The following is a 17,909-nucleotide window of genomic DNA, read 5'->3' as shown; positions in this document are numbered from 1 at the left end:
ATTTTAAAAAATTAAAAAAAATGTAAATAATTACATTAGAAAAATTCTCACTCTCACTTTTCCGATGCCATTGGAACAATGGCCGCTCCCGGCAAATGCATCCTCGTCACTGGTCCTCCTGTGAGTCATCATCACCATCACCATCACCATCACCATCACCATTATCGTCATCATCATCTAATTCCTAATTTGACTTATCATTCAATTGCAGGGTGTTGGAAAAAGCACTCTCATAATCAGAGTCTTCGAGTCCCTCAAAGCTTCCCATCCAAACCTCAAGCTTCAGGGCTTCTACACTCGTAAACTACCCAAATTATTCTTCTTTTCTAAGAATTCATGCCATGGTTATGAAAACCATGTAACTGTTTCTTCTTTTTCAGGTGAAGTTAGAAGCTCAGGTGAAAGGGTTGGTTTTGAAGTTGTCACTCTTGATGGTCGCACATGCCCACTTGCCTCCACCACCATCTCAACGTACCACCCACCTTTCTTCTTCTTTTAAATGATTTTATGGATTTCTCTTTACAATTCTTTTTATTGCCTGTTAGGTGTTTGTTTTTTTGCCTCTGTTGGGGTGGTTCTTGAGGGTATTCATTTTTCATTCTTCGAGCTTAAAAGAATGAAAAATTGTAACTTTTTTGCTAATTCTGATTGTTGGTAAATACTGTGTTCATTCATTGGCCAGATGTTCAGTGCTTCCTTTGTTAGGACTTCGAAGTTTGCTTGTTTGTTTGGTTAATTAAAGGGTGTTGTTGAATGGCATTTTGCAGCCCTGAATCTTGTAGATGGCCTAGTGTTGGCAAGTATAAGGTTGATGTAGCATCCTTTGAGTCACTTGCACTGCCTGAGTTGCAGGTGAGCTTGCTTTCTCAAGACGGTTTGTCCATGTTTTTCTTGCCATTGGTATTTTGTTTATGCATTTTCTTTTCCCTTTACTTTACTAGCTAAGTGCTTGATTGAGTTAGTGTTATAATAAGAGGTTGGATAGCTGCACATTTTACCAACTTTCATTTTGATCTTCAAAGCATATCCCAAAAAACAAAGGGGGAAAAAGGAAAAAGAAGAGACGAATATGAACTGTTTCCCTTGCTTTTGCGGGCTATTGATGAGAGATTAATTTTTCAGAGTTTGCTTTCAATGAATAGGTTAGAGAGGATAGTGATCTCTTCATTATTGATGAGGTTGGTAAGATGGAGTTATACAGTTCATCATTTTTCCCAGCAGTTCTAAAGGTTTTGGAGTCAAATATCCCGGTTTTGGCTTCCATTCCAATTCCGAAATTTGGCAGAGATATTCCTGCGGGTAAAATTTTCCGACTTAGACAAGCCCTTTTCTCAAAAATCTCTGTTTCTTTCTTAGTTAGAATACATTTTCTTTTCTATGATAGGTGTGAAGTTCAAATGTTTGTGCTTTAGTGCCGAATGCATGAATCTGTAAATGACTTTTTTTTTTGGGTCAATTTCTGCAGTTGCAAGGTTGAGGAATCATCCAGGTGCAGCTTGTTATACATTGAGCCTTAATAACAGAGATGCTGTTAGAGAACAGATACGCTCACAACTGGAAGATCTGTTGATAAAACACTAAGCTTGCAGAGTTTTTCTTTGCTGTCTGAACTCATGCCATGATGCCATGTGTAACATTCTTGAATAGATAATCAGTTAGAGCAGTTTGCTATTTCTTTCTTCTTTAGCGGTTGTCTAACTTTTTTTTCTGTAATAATCTGAATTATTGATAATTTTATTAGGTATTGTGCCTGTTAATGTAGAGAAAATAGGAGCATTGTTTTTATTTCATCCAAAAAGAGTTATATATAGAAATATCTATCTACTATTATCATAAATGTTAAGCTACTAAGTATAAACTACATACATATATGCTAAACTATTATCCACCAACTACCAATTACGTCTTGACTTTTAACTGTGTCAACTCAAACGTCATTTAAAATTAAAGCAAACTGACTAGAAAAAATATGAATACTTATATATGACGAAAAACTAAAACAATTTTGAACCTAACTCTAATAGATTAGCCTATTGTTCTTTATATATTTCGTCTATCCTGTTCAGCAGTTCGTAGCACTTGTTTTGCCAATGATGAAAATGATTTTGCTGTATCTTGCATCTCTGTTGCTCGTAGGTTGATATCCTGTCAAGTTTCAATGCATGTAAGCAAAAACATAAAACTAAATTTGGCACTTTTATGGGGGTAGAATTTCAACTTTTTCTGTCAAGAAAAATATTAATGGATCTTGTTTCTTGCCTGCAGTTTCCTGGTGTTGTCCTGCAATCTGCCTTGTGCCGATTTAGCAATGCTTACAATGCCTGTTTCCTACAACGGCGCATTCACGATTAATGCATGAGTTATCTTGGTGTATGATGCATCAAGTTTATTTCGGTTGCATCGTAACATTTTCGTCAAAATTGTTGCCAAAATCTAAAACATGATACTAAATTACTAAGTATGAGCTTTGACACTTTCTGTTGTTTTCTTGAAATCTAGAGCCATTGGATTCATCATAAGTAAGTTTAACCAAGTTTAGTACTAAAGTTTCATATAACTGATCAATCTTGCCACTTCAAAAGTTTCCAAGATCACAATAATATGCAAGTTAAGCAACATAATTCTTACACGGGATGATGACGAAGAAGAGGAAGAAAATCCATATTTCTTCTTAATTTGATCAACTGCACCAGCTTTCTCATCTTGTGACTCTTCCTTATTGTTATCTGGTGTTTTCTGATTGTTGCCCTTCTTCTCTTTCAATCTTCCTGTAGATTTGATTCATAAGAAAAATGCGGTATGTTAAAAAAGATGAACATACATAACGAAAAATCATTTTGCATCAGGGAGAATTCATTGTCATGAAACCTTTGAAAGCATTCAATTTGCCAGCCAATTTCTTCTTATTAAGAGCTCCTAATATGCTTTGTTCTTTTCGTTTTTCTACATGATCATCTAGATGAATGTCATCTGCATAAGTGGAAAAAGAGTGTCACATATTAGATAACTGAATTGGGATGCAGATTGAGCTATAAGCCTATAACTTTATTTTAGCCATGTTTTGTTTCATAATATTTGTGCTTTCTGACTAGCATAGCCATAAGTTCGCATTAAATGAGCTTCAAGAGCATGCAAGTATTATATAACATCGATTTTGCATAATTGAGGCTTTGTTATACCTAACGTTAATTCAGGCTCATCTTCATGCATGGTCCAGTTATCATTATTGTCAGCATCACTTGGAAAATTTGCATTTGAAAATATTGCTGAGAGTTCGCGGATACTTTCTCTTGGATCTTCTTTTTCCATGGAGGGCACATCCTTTTCTTTATTTCCGGTAAATTCTTTCATAACTAAGCTGAATATACCCTGCCATGCCGGAAAACAAGGCCGAATTCCTTCAGTCACAAAAATAATAGAGAAATAGTTGTATGTTCTTACTAATTATGTACCTTCTTCTTTTCCTTTTGGGAAACAGGACTAGAAGCGAGCTCTTCTAGTGATGGAATCCTTTCATTCCTTTCAATGCAGGTAACAGAGTCCAACAGTCTAAAATGAAGTCAAACAAAATGTAAAAATGCGACCACTGATCTGTAAGTTTCATGATCATTTTTCATCTTCACCTGCATGATCTTAAATAAAATACTATAGAAGAGAAAAGGTTGCAGATATTCCTAATTTCATCATCTTGCTATATATATATATATATATACCGGAAAATATTCCTGTGGACTAACAATGAGACAACAAAAATTTCCTGGTCACCATTCACCTGCAAACAGAAGTTGAGTTAGTGAGGTTCATAAACATTTATAGAAACCAGTTATACTAGAGAAAAATCGAGTTGTACCACAACAATATCTCCTCTGGATGAACAACATATCTGGGAGTCGGAAAGCGACTTCAGTTTTGGAGATGAATAAGTGAAACCTCTTATTGAAGCATCCTCTATCAGAGATAACTCAGGCAAAGACCTGATGTTGACATAGTAGAAGACTATTGAGAAGGATATAAATGCTGGTAAGCCTTGAATGTTAAATACCCCATCAAATTATATTCTACAAAGTATGAGAAGAATTAAGGAAACAAAAAGCATAACCTTAATTCTACTTTGCCAGTGGTGAAAAGGAGCACAAGGCCAATATTAGAGGAGCTGTAAAATGTTGAAGCCCAACAACAGGAGGAGGAATGAAACTTCTTCTTGTAAAGCACCCTTTTAACTCCCTGCAATGCAAAAGTAATTTCAGCCTTGCAGGCATAAGCCAATATTTGAGTATTCGCATCTGGCAAGTGCAATAACCTGCGTAGCATGGACGAAAGAATAGACATATGCAGCCTTCTCAGAACACAACAAAATATACAACTGCTTTGTTGTTGCATCCCCAACATGATTCCCTTCTCTCAAGTCCAGGCCATCTTCTGTAATTGATCCTGTGTTTGGTTCAAATAATATAATAGAAATGCTCTTACTCTATTGAATCAGGCCCTTCAATGTTAGTTTATATTGAAAATAGTATGATTATTCACTGCTATTGACAAATTCTTACCCAACACCTGCATGAATAAAGCTCTGGAGGGCTTCTTAGGATGAACTGTTTCGGCACTGAGCGTGTTTCCAGTTTCGCTATCTAATGCCAGAACGGACGAGTCTCTTGTTCCGACTGCTAATACATCTTTCTCAAAACCATGCAAACTGCAGGTCACAAACTGCAGGGAGATTATACCAGTAGAAATTTCACTTGCTATATTTTTCTGATATAATACACAAGGGCCATCTATGACAATGATTGAAACCTGCAACAAATTGGTGAATTATTAGCATCAGCAATGTCAAGGTAATATATTAACTATAAATGTATCTTGAATAATTGATACTTTTTGCATTGCACATAAAGATTTGTCTCTTTGAATAATTGGAATAGTGTGGTAAAAAACTAAATTTCCACATGGAAAGAACAAAAACTACAGAAAATTCTAGTAAATTTTCTCACATTTCCTTGATCAGAACCAACGGCAAGATGCTTTGAATAGTGATCCATGTTCATACAAAGCACAGCACCAGTAGTCTTTACAAGTTTCATGCTTTGGATCACATGATCAGTCCCTTTCTTTGAACCTCCTGCAGAAGTGGAATGCCATTTGTTAAATAACAAAGCAACAAATTATAAGCTAAGAAATATATTTGCTATGCATTTTTATTACCAGTGAGAGATAGGAAGCTGGAGGCATATGGTTCTGGTTTGAATCTAAATATCCGAACCTGTCGATCGTGTTTGTATCAGACATACCATAAATTAAACGTGCACGCGAGAATTTTTAAAAGGAATGAAAAAATACAAGGATCAAATGAAACTCACCATTCCACTCTGGTCACCAGAAACAAGGAGAGGAGAGTTGATATTGAAATATAATGCCGTCAATGGTATACCACTCAAAGAAAAATCATTTTCACTCTGCATTAAGATGAATATACTTAGAATTCAGGGACAAATTATAGTTCCTTGCTACTCAAGTAAAAGACTTTCTTGCATAAAGTGTGTATCTGATAAAAATATCATTACCTGTTGCTTTAATTGCAAAATTGGGGTGAAGTAGGGACATGATGCATCCCAAAAAGTTATGGCTCCATTGCTGTGTCCAGTTATATACAAATTTTTTACACTTGAAAATCCATTGAAGTTGGCAGAACTAAGGTTTATCCCATCTTTGTAACTTGTTTCTATGGGAATAAGGGCTGGATAGTTTTTTATCTTCTGACTATAATACTATATCAAAAAGCAAAGAACATCACAAATCAGTTACATGTATACAGAAGAATCAGATTGTATGAAAAGATTCATTGAAATTCTCCGGTACCTCGTCTCCAGAATTTAACATACTAGTATTGTTGCAGATGAATTTTGCTGTCGTGATGCTTGCATCTGCCATTGGTAACTTTACAACCATTTCCTTTGGCAATGTGGAACTGGACTTAGATTGGTTTTGCAGTAGATATCTTTCAATCAAACTATCATCATACACATATACATGGCCTGATTTTCCAAGCAAAAGGAAAGAACTTTGTTTATGCTTGTTTTGGTCAATTGAGGTTGATATGATCTCCATGTCAATACAACTTTCAGACAAATGAAGTCCCAACTTAGTTGTTCTAGATTCGATTTGTTCATTCAACAACACCACCTGCTTCACACAACAGTTATTCACACAAGTTCATGGAATCAAGTAGATCCATTTCATCTCTAATAGGTAACGAGAACATAGGCCTAATTTATCAGCACAAGAACTTTCATTGCTCAAATACCTGCACAGAATTCGAAGATGCATATTCGGAAGCTCCCATGACATATAATCGGCTCGCCTTTCCTTCGGCATAAGTCCATTTGAGAGATCCTATAGATGTTTTGTCTGACTTGTATCCCAAGTTAAGCTTGAAAATAGGAGTGTTTTGAATGCTGCTATAATCAATAGTGGGAACATTTCCTTTGTTAAGAGAAGGAATTCCCCAAATGTAGATCTCTCCGTTGTTGTAGCCTACAACCACCTTGGTTCCATAAGGACACACCCAACAAGCAGAAGACACTTTCTTTGTTTCGCCGTACAATTGCTGCGACATGTTTCCACCGGTTCTGAAAACGGACCGGCTTTCTCGAATGCCCCACAATACCATCTGTCCATTTCTAAAGATTATAAGAACTCTGCATTGAACACATAAGATAACAGAACATTAAACCTTTTTCACAAAAAAAATTAACAAAGATAAAACAAAGAACAGAACAATTTATGGAGATTACCTCTTGCTTTCAGCTAAGGGTTGAGGCAGTATGTGTGTCACAACAATATCTTCAGCCATTTCAGCTGAATTCCCTAAAAATTGAAAATTATATTATTAAGGAACTTGTGAATGTGGGAAAAAAGAAACTGAATACCAAATTTATGTATGATCTTACCATAAGAGGCAGAGAGGGGTATGGTGTATTTCATTTTAACCATATGCCATGGTTCTTGATCAAGCTTCAATACTGATATATTACCATTAGAGACTCCTATATACCTGCCACCAATGCAGATTCTTCTTCTCTTAGAGAAAATTTAGTGATCTTCTACCTTATTATTTTGGAGATGAACACATTACTTACATGTAAAGGCTATGCTGAATGACTGAAAAGCAAGTGATTTCTTCTTTAACAATGTAAACATCAGACATCAGCTTCTTTTCTATGTCCCATACCTAAATGTGAAATATCTTTAGGGCAATCAATTTTTCTGAATTAACTCTGCTTAAACATGATTTGGAATAATTTTGATGTGTCTAATTACTTATTTTTATGTTAATACAAATAATTACTATTTTATAGAAATTAAAAGGAATGATGTAGATGATTGTACAAAATATCCGTGTAAAAAAGATTTTATACATGTATCTAATTACTTATTCTCATATCATAAGAAATGACTAGTTTTCACATTGATTGAATGAAATAAAAAGAAACTACTTAATTGAATAATTGTACAAAATATTTTATAACTGCTTAACATAAACTCTAAATCCTATCTACTCAAGAAAGTGGCATTGCATTTTCAAGATCATATGAAAAAGAAGAAAAATGGTATTGTCTATGAATCAACAATCTACAAAAAATAGTGAAACATGTTTGTTTTATGTTCATATGAAAGAAAGACTATGTAACTGTGATTTCTGTCTGTGACTCTGATTAAACTTTTCATTTATTTTAGTAAATAAAAAAAGTGTTATGTGTAATATCAGTTCCTAATAAATTTGAACAGGTCTATAAGTATACTTGCCTCAATATAGTTATTGACAGTGACATTTATGAGGGTGCCATGGTTATGGATGAACTGCATCAGTATTAAGAGCAAAATAGTATTGTTAATAACAGAGGAAAACACCTGATCATCCTTGAAAAAACAACACTTTCCGTTGAAATCAAGAAAACCAATAAAGAAACTATGAATTAAGAAAATATAATATAATTAACCTGTAAGAATATGCTAGGCACTGCATCAGTGGACTCAAGTAGCACTTGTGCATTATCTTTTCCAAACAGTTTAATTCGTCCATCCCTTGAGTACACAAGATCAAGAACAGAAACCAGTTTAATTAAGTAATTAAGTATATATAATGTTGCAACATTTGATAAGAGCTTGTATAAATGTCAAAGGTGTAAAGAATAACAGCAATTACGTATATACTAAAAATTAACTACTAAATCAGCTATTTATATAAAATATTAAAAGATTTAATTATTTTATCGAATTTTTAAACTAAGTGTAATTTGATAAAATAATAGGAACTAATAGAATAATCAAACTATGTTAAAATATACGAATATATTTATAAACAAATACGTGATAATTGATCTGACGGCTGATTTTGGTAGATTAATATATTTTTAGAAGAAGAATATGCCTGGTAGAAATAGCAAGTGTCTTGTGAATGTGATCATAGGCAAATTTGGCACCACAGGATGGTAACCCTTGATGAAATACCAGCCGTAGATCCACATCTTTAGCTTTTAAGCCATCTAATGAATTTCCGCTACCCTGCCATGCAAAATTTACAAATCTAATTTTTAGTTCACTTCATATTCTAAGAATATTCGTAACTAAAATGCTTTTAAAGCACACGTATTAAATGTACTCTTAACAATATAATTTACAATAAGTGTTCGTCTTCGTATCGATTTATATGCTATTTATGCCGAGTTTGAGGCTTTGAGCGTTACATGTACATGCAAAATAAAATCCAAAGGGAAGATTGTGAATTTTATGAGATCCCTTTTCTAATTCTTCTTTTGGGGGGGTTCGGATTCTCGTAAGTAATAATATCACACCATAGATAGGTTTATCTTAAAACTAAAATGTATTTATTTTGTTTGATTTTTTCATCTTTAATTATTGGATTTGGACCAACGTTAGGTGATATTTCTTTCCTCTTTTACTTAAGATCAGATATACAATTAACACAATATATATTTCATTATGACAAATTAAAAGTCATCAATTCGATTGTGTGGACTTTAATAAGAATTTTGACCAAGAATAAAAAGAATTTTGATGAACATTTAAGTAATTTTGTTAGCAAGTATAATCAAGTAATCTAACATAATAAAAATTAGTTATGACTAATATTATTTCAAATTTTATTGTTTAATTTGATTAAAGTTAGTTCATAAAAAAATTTAAATGTGTAATATTATTTTAATTGAAATATTATGTGTACACTAAAATTAGTTATTATGTATTGGTATAAAAATATATACGTAATTTAACTTATTTTTAATTTATATTTTATATTTTAGTATATATTATACATTAATAATTAATTTTTTTATTAATTTTAGTACATAATTAATACGGTTGCATATTAAAGTTATTGTTTCTGTTTAACATATATACAGCAGCTCCATCTTAATCTCCATCATAAAAAAGATGAACTAAATAAGTTCTCACCAAATTATATTCAGAAAACATCACAAAGTTAAATAATAATAATAATAATAATAATAATAATAATAATAAATACAGGATTAGCTAATATTTGCTTTGAAAGTATATATTAACATTGTTAGTAGGAATTTTAAAAAAATTTACATTAATAAAAACATAAATATTAGAAACTTGACTTATGTATACTTTTTATAAAATTTTTTTCGATTTCTTCGTCTTAATATATATGTCAATAAGACTTAAAAAACACCTTAACTAAATTCTAATTTTATTTGAAATGTCATTTATTTCGTCTAGCTTGAGTGCGTAATTATAGCACTATATATATAATATTTTCATTTCATTTTATTTTATTAATAATAATATTAGATGAACATATACTGCTATGTTATACATGAATTTGCTTCTTGGCATAAAGCCATACACCATAAATGGAATATATTTAATACATAATAACCATACGCGTCAAATTGATGAAATTACCATAACAAGGAATTTAACTATAAAGACCATATATCTATTAAAAATAATAACACATATAGAAATTTGAACAATAATTCTTTTTCAATTTTATTCTTCTATCACATACACTAAACTTTTAAATTTTACAGAATTTAATCGATTCTAAAGTCAATAAAACTAAATTGATAACTGATCTTGATGAGAATAACTGATGATATTATCAATGAAACAAGCAAAACATCGTTTAATGAAATAAAAATAAAAATTAAGGTAAGGAAACTATATATATGTTACCTTCTTTGTGGATGCTTTCTCTACAAACTTCTTCACAAACATTGTATTATTGTTGAAGGATCTGAGGCTATTATCAAACTAGAAATTGAAATAAGGAGAAGAAAGAAAAAAAAAAGGTTGTGATAAGAGTGAAAAATGTTCTTTGTAATAACCGAAAACAAAAGAAGAATTGTTTAGAAAAAGAATGGAGCAATTTTCTTTGTTTATTGCATTTTTTTTCCTCTCTTCTTCTGGGAAGCGTTGCTTGGACTGGAGGAATAGACACACAAGAAAACAAAACAAGAGTTTCATTCTAAACGGTTTTTATAAGACAACTAGTGTTATAATATAATATAATAACTAACGATTTGGGTTTCATTGTGTATACACGTGGAACCTGATTATAATGTGATCATCCTGTTTTCAGACCGTTCGAGTCTAACTAGTTTGATAGCAAAAATAACCTTTGCCTTAGACAAAATTGATTTAAAATTTAATTCATTAATTTTTTAGTTGAACTAATTAATTCGATTCGAATCATATAATTATGGTGATATTTTGTGAGTTATTACACTTTATATATCATGTATTCTTTATGTACTTTTATTAAAAAAAATTACAACAAATAAATCTATATCTACTATTAATAAAAAAATAATATAAGTAACAATCATGATTATTACGAACGAACTTTTTTCTATATATGTTTTTTGGTTGGGATAAAACTAGAAAATGAAAATTAATATTTGAATTAGTTCCATCTCAACCTTCTCATAAATCAAAAAGCCAGATACTGCAAATAAACAAAAAAATTGGACCAAAATCTATGATGCATGTTTTTCTGTTAGAAGACATAAAGTTGACTTAACATGAGGAATGATTGGGAATTTCATGAGGGAATACTTGGCACTAATGAAAGGAGTTTGCTTCATTTTCTTACATTTCCATTTACTTGTTATTTTTCTTTTCCCCTTCTCATTACTATTAGCATCTAAGTCTTATCAAGTTATCATTAATCAAAATTAGCTTTTATTTTTTATAAAATTATTAATTTAAAGAATAAAATAATAACATAAAAAACTCAAAAGTCATGACATGGTAATCAATCATGGTATTAATCCTTACCTCACCATTATATCAAAGTTATGATATGATGATACACTTAGTGTAGAGATTCCATATATATATATATATATATAACTTGACTCACTTATTTACTTAAATAAATGTCGGAGTTCGAATCCCATCTTATACATTTAGCAATTTATTAGTCAACGACAAACCCTTAAATAGAACTTAAATCTGTGACAAATTAGTCATTGATCTGTCGAATTGGAAGAAACAATAGACAAAAAAAATATACATACATACAAAAGCAATGTCTCCTTACATAATAATTCTTTGATATAACCACTCTAGCAAAATTGAACAATGTTAACGTGCATTAAAAAACTCTCACAAAATACCACTCTTTTTTTTCTATACTTCTCAATTCTTAAGACTTATTTCTTTATAATGCTTACATTTATTTTATTTTTCTTCAAATGGTAAATAGTTGAGAGTAAATTAATGTATTGGAAAGCTCCACATTCCTACCAAACCAGATGGCCTTGATATAGCATCGTAATCATTAATTAAATGAAAACTGAAAAGTAAATTAACATATAAGGTAATAAAAAAATTTTCTCTTTGTAATAACAAATGAAATTTTTTTTTTAAACAAAAATTCTAATATTTTTCATAGTTGTAGAAGAATAAGCATTGAGGACTCTAAAGAAAAGAAAACCAAAAGCCCAATAAGAACAAAAAAGTTATAACCAAACCCATTACCGACACCTACATATGGGCTCTAGGCCCAATGATGATTTCAATTGGGCCAATGACAAAAATAACAAAGTTTCATGTTTTCCTTACAGTTGAGAATATTGCTGGACCTACAAATGGACCAGGGAAGAGCCCTAACAAGAATATCTAATTCCTATTATGTCCCCACAAAGAACATAAGATAAAGGGTGTGTCCCTATTAAGAGGAAAAAGGTGGCCAAAACTGTTATGTAGCCACGTGAGTGTGTGGCTAAAGGAATAAAAACCAATGGTCCCCAATGAAGAGTTTAATGAATAATGATTCATGGTTATGGACTCATCACTCTCACTAGTGACCATTGCCAATGCCATCTCCTTTTCATTCTAGGAACAGATTTTTCATCCTTTTATTTATTGTGGGAGTTCTAAACTCTCATCATGCACATGAGTTCTATAGGGTCTTTGCATGATGTGATTAGGATAAAAAGAGAGGCTTTACAACCTAAAACATATCGGCATAATTATCCCTCATGAGTTGTAAGATATTGCTTTGCTTTTCTTGGTTTGCCTTTTGCATTGGGAATCACATCTCTTAGGAACCATGTTCCTCCTTTTAGCATATGCAACTTTTCTTTTCTTTTCCTTTTTTTTAATAAAAAAGTTTGATAAGATTTGTACTAATTTTCTTACTAAGATTATAATATGTTTCAACTTTCAAGCTTTTTCAAAAGACTATAAAATATTTGGAGATCATCTAATAAAACAATTTGCATTGAAAAAAAAATTAAATTTGATATATATAAATATATTTGTTTCTTACAAATAATGCCAATTATAAATGTTTGCATGGTGATATTTTTTTTATTTTTTGGTCAGATATGTAATTGAGTCTAAACCCTATATTGGGCCACTTGTGGCCCATGGCGCCCTGCTTTTTGCAGTCAAACTAGTTTTCATTTTCTTAATCATATATGTGACGAAATTCTTTTTCTAAAAAAAGAGATAAAAATGAAAAAAAACGTTCTTTTAGTATTTATTTATTTGTGGACACAAAAATACTATGGACTGGAAGTAAATTTCTTTAGTTCCCTCTCCCTCTCTTACTAAAATTTCCTTTTGGAGAAGTTCATAGCTTTTACAATCAAAGTAGTTTTCCATTTTAAATCATATATGACAAAACAAAATAAATAAAGTACTATTCCTTTTCTTTTTTTTTTCTGTTTTGGGGATTAAAATAATTTCCTGTCCTTAATTAATCTCCCTCCTCGCTCTTCCTAATTGTCCAAATCCTATGAAGTGTAACACACACAAATATTTGATGCCAAACTTCACCCACACAGATTTATTTTTTATGATCTTTGAGCTTAAACGTGCAAGTGTGTTATAATATTAATTAATTCTATTTTTTTTTTCCAGTGTGATATAACATATAGGCTTAATAAATTCATTATTATTCTTGAGCCGGACGTTATTGATAGTAAGAATATTAAAAATCATAAATTAAATTGAGGCATGCTTTCAAATCCCATTGATGATGATAAGTAGTCATTTTCAGCATCTTGACTATAGCATGAATATAATATAATAATTAGGATAATTTACGTTAATAAAATAAATAAATTTAAAATTATGTAAATGCCTTGAACTATAATTGATTTGTATGTATTATTTTAAATATTTTTATATAATTGATTCGATTTACACTAATTTAATTTATTAATGTAAATAGCATAAATCGAATCAAAAAAGAACGTGTATCTAATTTATAACATCTATATAAATTTAAACTACATTTATTTTATTAGCATAAATTATCCTGATATTTATATGCTAATAATTAACATTACTTGTAAGACAAAAGCCTTTGTGGTATTGGCCCTCTTGCTAGTACAAGAGAGTTGTAGCCAACTTTGTAGCATTGGACTTTTTGTTATGGGAAAAGAAAATTTCTCATAATAATAATCATAGCCCGTTAAAAGCGACATAAAGTGTTAATTTTTCTTCATAAACTTCAACAATAACTAATCTATGATGTCCGATTGAATTATTGAGGGTTCTGTCGGCTCATAATATAACCTCTTCATAATTAAGCATAAGCTATACAGCTATTTATTTGATACAAGTTAAATTGTTTTTTAGATTTATATTTTTCAAAAGAATATTTTATTAAAAAAACATCTAAATTGTAAAAATTAGAGTCTTATGAATAATACTATAAAAAGTTATAATTTTATTAGAAAATCGATCTTCTTTTGATTTTTTTTTCTCTGTATTTGTTTATGTTTTTTATACTTAGGTTTCTAAAAATATTAGTTTCTCATGTTCATGTCTCTTATCATTTCATAGCAATTAATACATTGTTTTATATATTCATAATCATTTTTTTTTTCATTAAGATTTATTAGTGTGATGAAGACATGTTTGCCAAAGTGGTCTCATCTTTTGAGACTCAAAATCTGAATAGTAATATGCAAAGACTAAAACATAATTATAACTTGTATTAATTATCATCTAAATAATTAAGATACTGAAAATGATAGCATTATTGACACAATCATGATTCATGTATGTCATGAAGCAAGAAATTAAAGGAAAATTAGAACACAACCCTACTTAAATTATTAGTTTATCTGGGACTTGTCACACAAGTAACATGATTATTTATCATAATTTTAATATGATTTTAGGACATTATAGAATATGAATATAATGTTCTACCAACTTCACATGTGTAAATTAATTTCAATAGCTGGGTAGGGTAATCGGTTTGACTCACTTAACTGGTATTTATTTCATTTTTTTCCATTATTATTCAATAATAGTGTTAGATAATAAATATTTTTTAACTAAATTCTTAATCAAGTAATCCAGAAAACTTAAAAATTAGGATTCTGCATTAATTTTCATCTCCTTTATACTTTTATTATATAGAATTTTTGTGTTTTTGTTAAAAAAAAATGAATTTAACAAATATTTTTTATAAAATTATATGTATATATTAATATATATTATTTTATGTACACATTTTTGGTCTTATAATAGTCTTTTAAATATTTTCACATTGGTATTGTTCTCAATATTAATGACATTTGGATTCTAAAATTAAACCAATACGATGATATGGGAGAATATATATAATATTTTTCAGAATGTTGAACATTACTGATATAGAACAGAACTTAAAAAATAGCAATTTTAATTTATATTGATTATTAGTTTTAGTTAATATAAATTAGTATCTTTAATCTAATAGTCTAACACTACATTTTTAGTAAATAATTTTAAATATTATTAATTAATTGCTAACTATATTGTTGGTGTCATGGATTAAATTTGTTAAATATTTGTAAATAAATATCAGTTAGAAAATTAATTAGTTAGCAGATTCCATGTATAGAAGCAACTATCAAATTATCTGTGATTGCATTTTAAATCTTTTCATATTCAGTTCCAATCAAATTATTCGTTCATCTCTCTCACTCTCATGTAACAATTACAACATAGACATGTTATTTTTGTAACGAGTTATTTAAAGTAGGGTCATTTCTAAAAGAAATACTTTAAGAACATATTTGAATTCAAAAACCTATATATTATATTTTAACGATGAAAATAAAAATATTTTGTTATTAGTAACTAAAGATAGCAGAAAAGTACAAGTGGCATTTATTTATGTTGTCTTGTATTTAAAATTGAGAGCGTGAAGAATGAAGATGGATGAGAGGGATGGCGCGTGTGAAAGGAAGAAGGAATAGAAGATGGAAAAAGACAACAAAATGAATCCAAATGGAATGTGATTTCTCTCTCTTATGAGCTGTTAGTTGCTTGCACTAACTAATCACACCAATAATCATATTTTTTTTTATAGATTTAGTCAAGCACAAGAAAGCAAGATTTTCCTTCTACATGCATCACTTAACTCATTAATCTTTTTATTTTTTAATATTTTTTTAATAAAGTGACAATTAAATTATAAAAAAATTTAATTTTAGACTAATTATTTTTTTTAAATATTGATTAGATTCTCCACCTTAATAAATAATAAATATGTATGTCTTTTCGTCAATAAATAGTCTAAAATAAAAATAAAATTGTTTATGTATTTTATTATTTAAAATAGTGATGTTTTATTGTTACTACATGAACATAAAAATAATGTAGTTTTAAACAGTAAAATATTATTATTATAAAATTTCATTCCAAAAAAATTTATTTACGTGACGATCTTTTATAAATAAAATATTACAGTAATTAACAATGTATATAAACATTATTGTTAAATTTTACATGATAAATTAATGAAACCACATAACGTATTCATCATTTATTATTGTAGAAGACCAAATTAATAAATTTTTTTCTTTAAAAACTAATTAATTGGACACATTTTCGAATCTAGCAGTTACTTTACTCTATTTTTTTATTCAACCCTTCACTATATTTTCTTTCTTTTGAGGTGTAAAATTTTGTTCCATTCTCCGGTTTAATTTTTTTTTTCTACTATATATTTAGAGAAAAATGTTCAAATTGTTGGCATAATTTTTTACTCCATCAAACTCTATAGGAGCTTTAGTTTTTAAGGATTTTTATTATGTGCCAATTTTATTTTAATTTTTTTTAAATGATTTACTTTATGTGAAAAAAGACAGAAGTACTGCTGTAGCAATCAAATGGGGATGTTATATTATCAACCCTTTCAAAGTTTGTATTACCATAATATTAGTTTTATTTTTAGTGCATTATTATTAACATATTATTTTCGGCTTAAGGAAGAAATAGTAAAACTTTATTTTCCGACATGAAAACGACTTGTCACACTAAATTAATAGAGAAAGTTTAAGGATTTTTATTTTTTTCTACTCCTTTGTTTCAATTTTCAAATTGTAGGTAACCAAAGCCAAAAGGTAATTAAATAACCTTGTTATTATATATACACACCATGATTCACCTTCTTTATTTATTAAGTGACATATACTCCATTCTCTAAAAACTACCAATTAAGTAAAGAAAGAAAAATTGAGTAAATTAAAACAGCAATTTTTAGAGTCAGTAATTTTAAATATTTTTAGTTATTATTTAATTAATTAAAATATTAAATTATTTTTAACAAATAAATTTTACTAATTTAATTTATATATAAATTTTAAAAAATATAGATAAAATTATATTAATTTATATGTATAAATTCTTATAAATATAGATTTAAATTATATATTTTTTGTACAAAATTTTTATAAATATGAGTATAAATAATTATTGATTAAATACTGACAAAAAATTATAATTTTTAAAAATTAAGTATTATAAACAAATATCTTTTTTTTTGTCTACAACAACTCTTTTAGAGTCATATTTTATATATTTTATAAAGAATGTCCATATCACAGTTAAAAAAATAAAAATACTAAATGCAATATAACTTAATTATTTGAGAAAATTAATATATGTCTAACTTACAATAATTAATTTAGTAAAAAGGAATTAAAAAGAAAAAAGAGAAACCTAAAATAAAAGGCTAGAATTGAGAACTATTATGATTGAGGATTGTGAATGTGAGCCACTTCAACACCATACATAGGATTATACACTGCTGCCTGCAAATTAATCAACAAAAAATTAAAAGAGAATGATTATTATTATTAGTTTTAAAAAAATAAATAATAAATAAAAAGAGAAAATAGAAGATTCACTTTTCTTCAGTTCTTTCCAGCAATGAACGTCTTGTACCCTATTCCCATACTCTAACCTCGTAGCCTACCCTTTTTCTCTGTCATCGTCCTTATCATTTAATTATTATTATTATCATTATTTTTTTTCTTATTTTAATTATTATTATTGTTATTATTTCATTAATTCATTCTCTTCTTCCTCATTAAGTCATTATTATTATTATACAACGTCAA

General features: G+C 29.1%; 2 protein-coding genes across 4 annotated transcripts; one reads left to right on the top strand and one right to left on the bottom strand.

Moving 5' to 3' along the window:
* LOC130982988 (uncharacterized) lies at nucleotides 1-1,744 on the top strand. Its single transcript, XM_057907147.1, has 6 exons — nucleotides 1-120; nucleotides 212-299; nucleotides 381-471; nucleotides 768-852; nucleotides 1,143-1,299; nucleotides 1,466-1,744. Exons 1-6 carry the CDS (start codon nucleotides 79-81, stop codon nucleotides 1,579-1,581), a joined length of 579 nt encoding a protein of 192 aa, XP_057763130.1. The 5' UTR covers nucleotides 1-78; the 3' UTR covers nucleotides 1,582-1,744.
* A 55-nt stretch (nucleotides 1,745-1,799) lies between these two features.
* Nucleotides 1,800-10,474, bottom strand: LOC130982987 (uncharacterized). Of its 3 annotated transcripts, none has more exons than XM_057907146.1 (24): nucleotides 10,225-10,474; nucleotides 8,429-8,562; nucleotides 7,998-8,082; nucleotides 7,804-7,857; nucleotides 7,137-7,228; nucleotides 6,948-7,051; nucleotides 6,792-6,864; nucleotides 6,302-6,695; nucleotides 5,857-6,180; nucleotides 5,562-5,765; nucleotides 5,358-5,453; nucleotides 5,203-5,260; nucleotides 4,992-5,119; nucleotides 4,548-4,794; nucleotides 4,301-4,419; nucleotides 4,100-4,224; nucleotides 3,851-3,974; nucleotides 3,714-3,772; nucleotides 3,453-3,549; nucleotides 3,180-3,369; nucleotides 2,869-2,970; nucleotides 2,629-2,768; nucleotides 2,260-2,328; nucleotides 1,800-2,145 (listed from the first exon to the last, which is right to left on the bottom strand). In XM_057907146.1, the coding sequence occupies exons 1-24, from the start codon at nucleotides 10,264-10,266 to the stop codon at nucleotides 2,041-2,043; spliced, it is 3,165 nt and encodes a 1,054-aa protein (XP_057763129.1). In that variant the 5' UTR covers nucleotides 10,267-10,474; the 3' UTR covers nucleotides 1,800-2,040. The 3 variants fall into 3 exon arrangements, 2 of the variants coding, with proteins under 2 accessions (XP_057763129.1, XP_057763128.1); XM_057907145.1 differs by having other exon boundaries at nucleotides 1,802-2,145; nucleotides 4,301-4,431; XR_009087221.1 differs by having other exon boundaries at nucleotides 2,117-2,145; nucleotides 2,260-2,321; nucleotides 4,301-4,431.
* Nucleotides 10,475-17,909: the final 7,435 nt, after the last annotated feature.

This window comes from Arachis stenosperma, chromosome 5 (genome assembly GCF_014773155.1).
Source record: "Arachis stenosperma cultivar V10309 chromosome 5, arast.V10309.gnm1.PFL2, whole genome shotgun sequence".
Lineage (NCBI taxonomy): Eukaryota > Viridiplantae > Streptophyta > Magnoliopsida > Fabales > Fabaceae > Arachis > Arachis stenosperma.
Note: the sequence above shows the minus strand (reverse complement) of the source record. Positions and strands in the feature narration are given on the sequence as shown.

Coding starts and splice junctions, on each gene's coding strand:
- LOC130982988 (XM_057907147.1), top strand. CDS start 79: ATGGCCGCTCCCGGCAAATGCATCCTCGTCACTGGTCCTCCT. Junction 300..380: donor GCTTCAGGGCTTCTACACTC/GTAAACTACCCA, acceptor CTTCTTTTTCAG/GTGAAGTTAGAAGCTCAGGT. Junction 472..767: donor GCCTCCACCACCATCTCAAC/GTACCACCCACC, acceptor GGCATTTTGCAG/CCCTGAATCTTGTAGATGGC.
- LOC130982987 (XM_057907145.1), bottom strand. CDS start 10,266: ATGTTTGTGAAGAAGTTTGTAGAGAAAGCATCCACAAAGAAG. Junction 7,052..7,136: donor ATTCAGCATAGCCTTTACAT/GTAAGTAATGTG, acceptor CATTGGTGGCAG/GTATATAGGAGTCTCTAATG. Junction 2,971..3,179: donor TGAGCCTGAATTAACGTTAG/GTATAACAAAGC, acceptor CCACTTATGCAG/ATGACATTCATCTAGATGAT.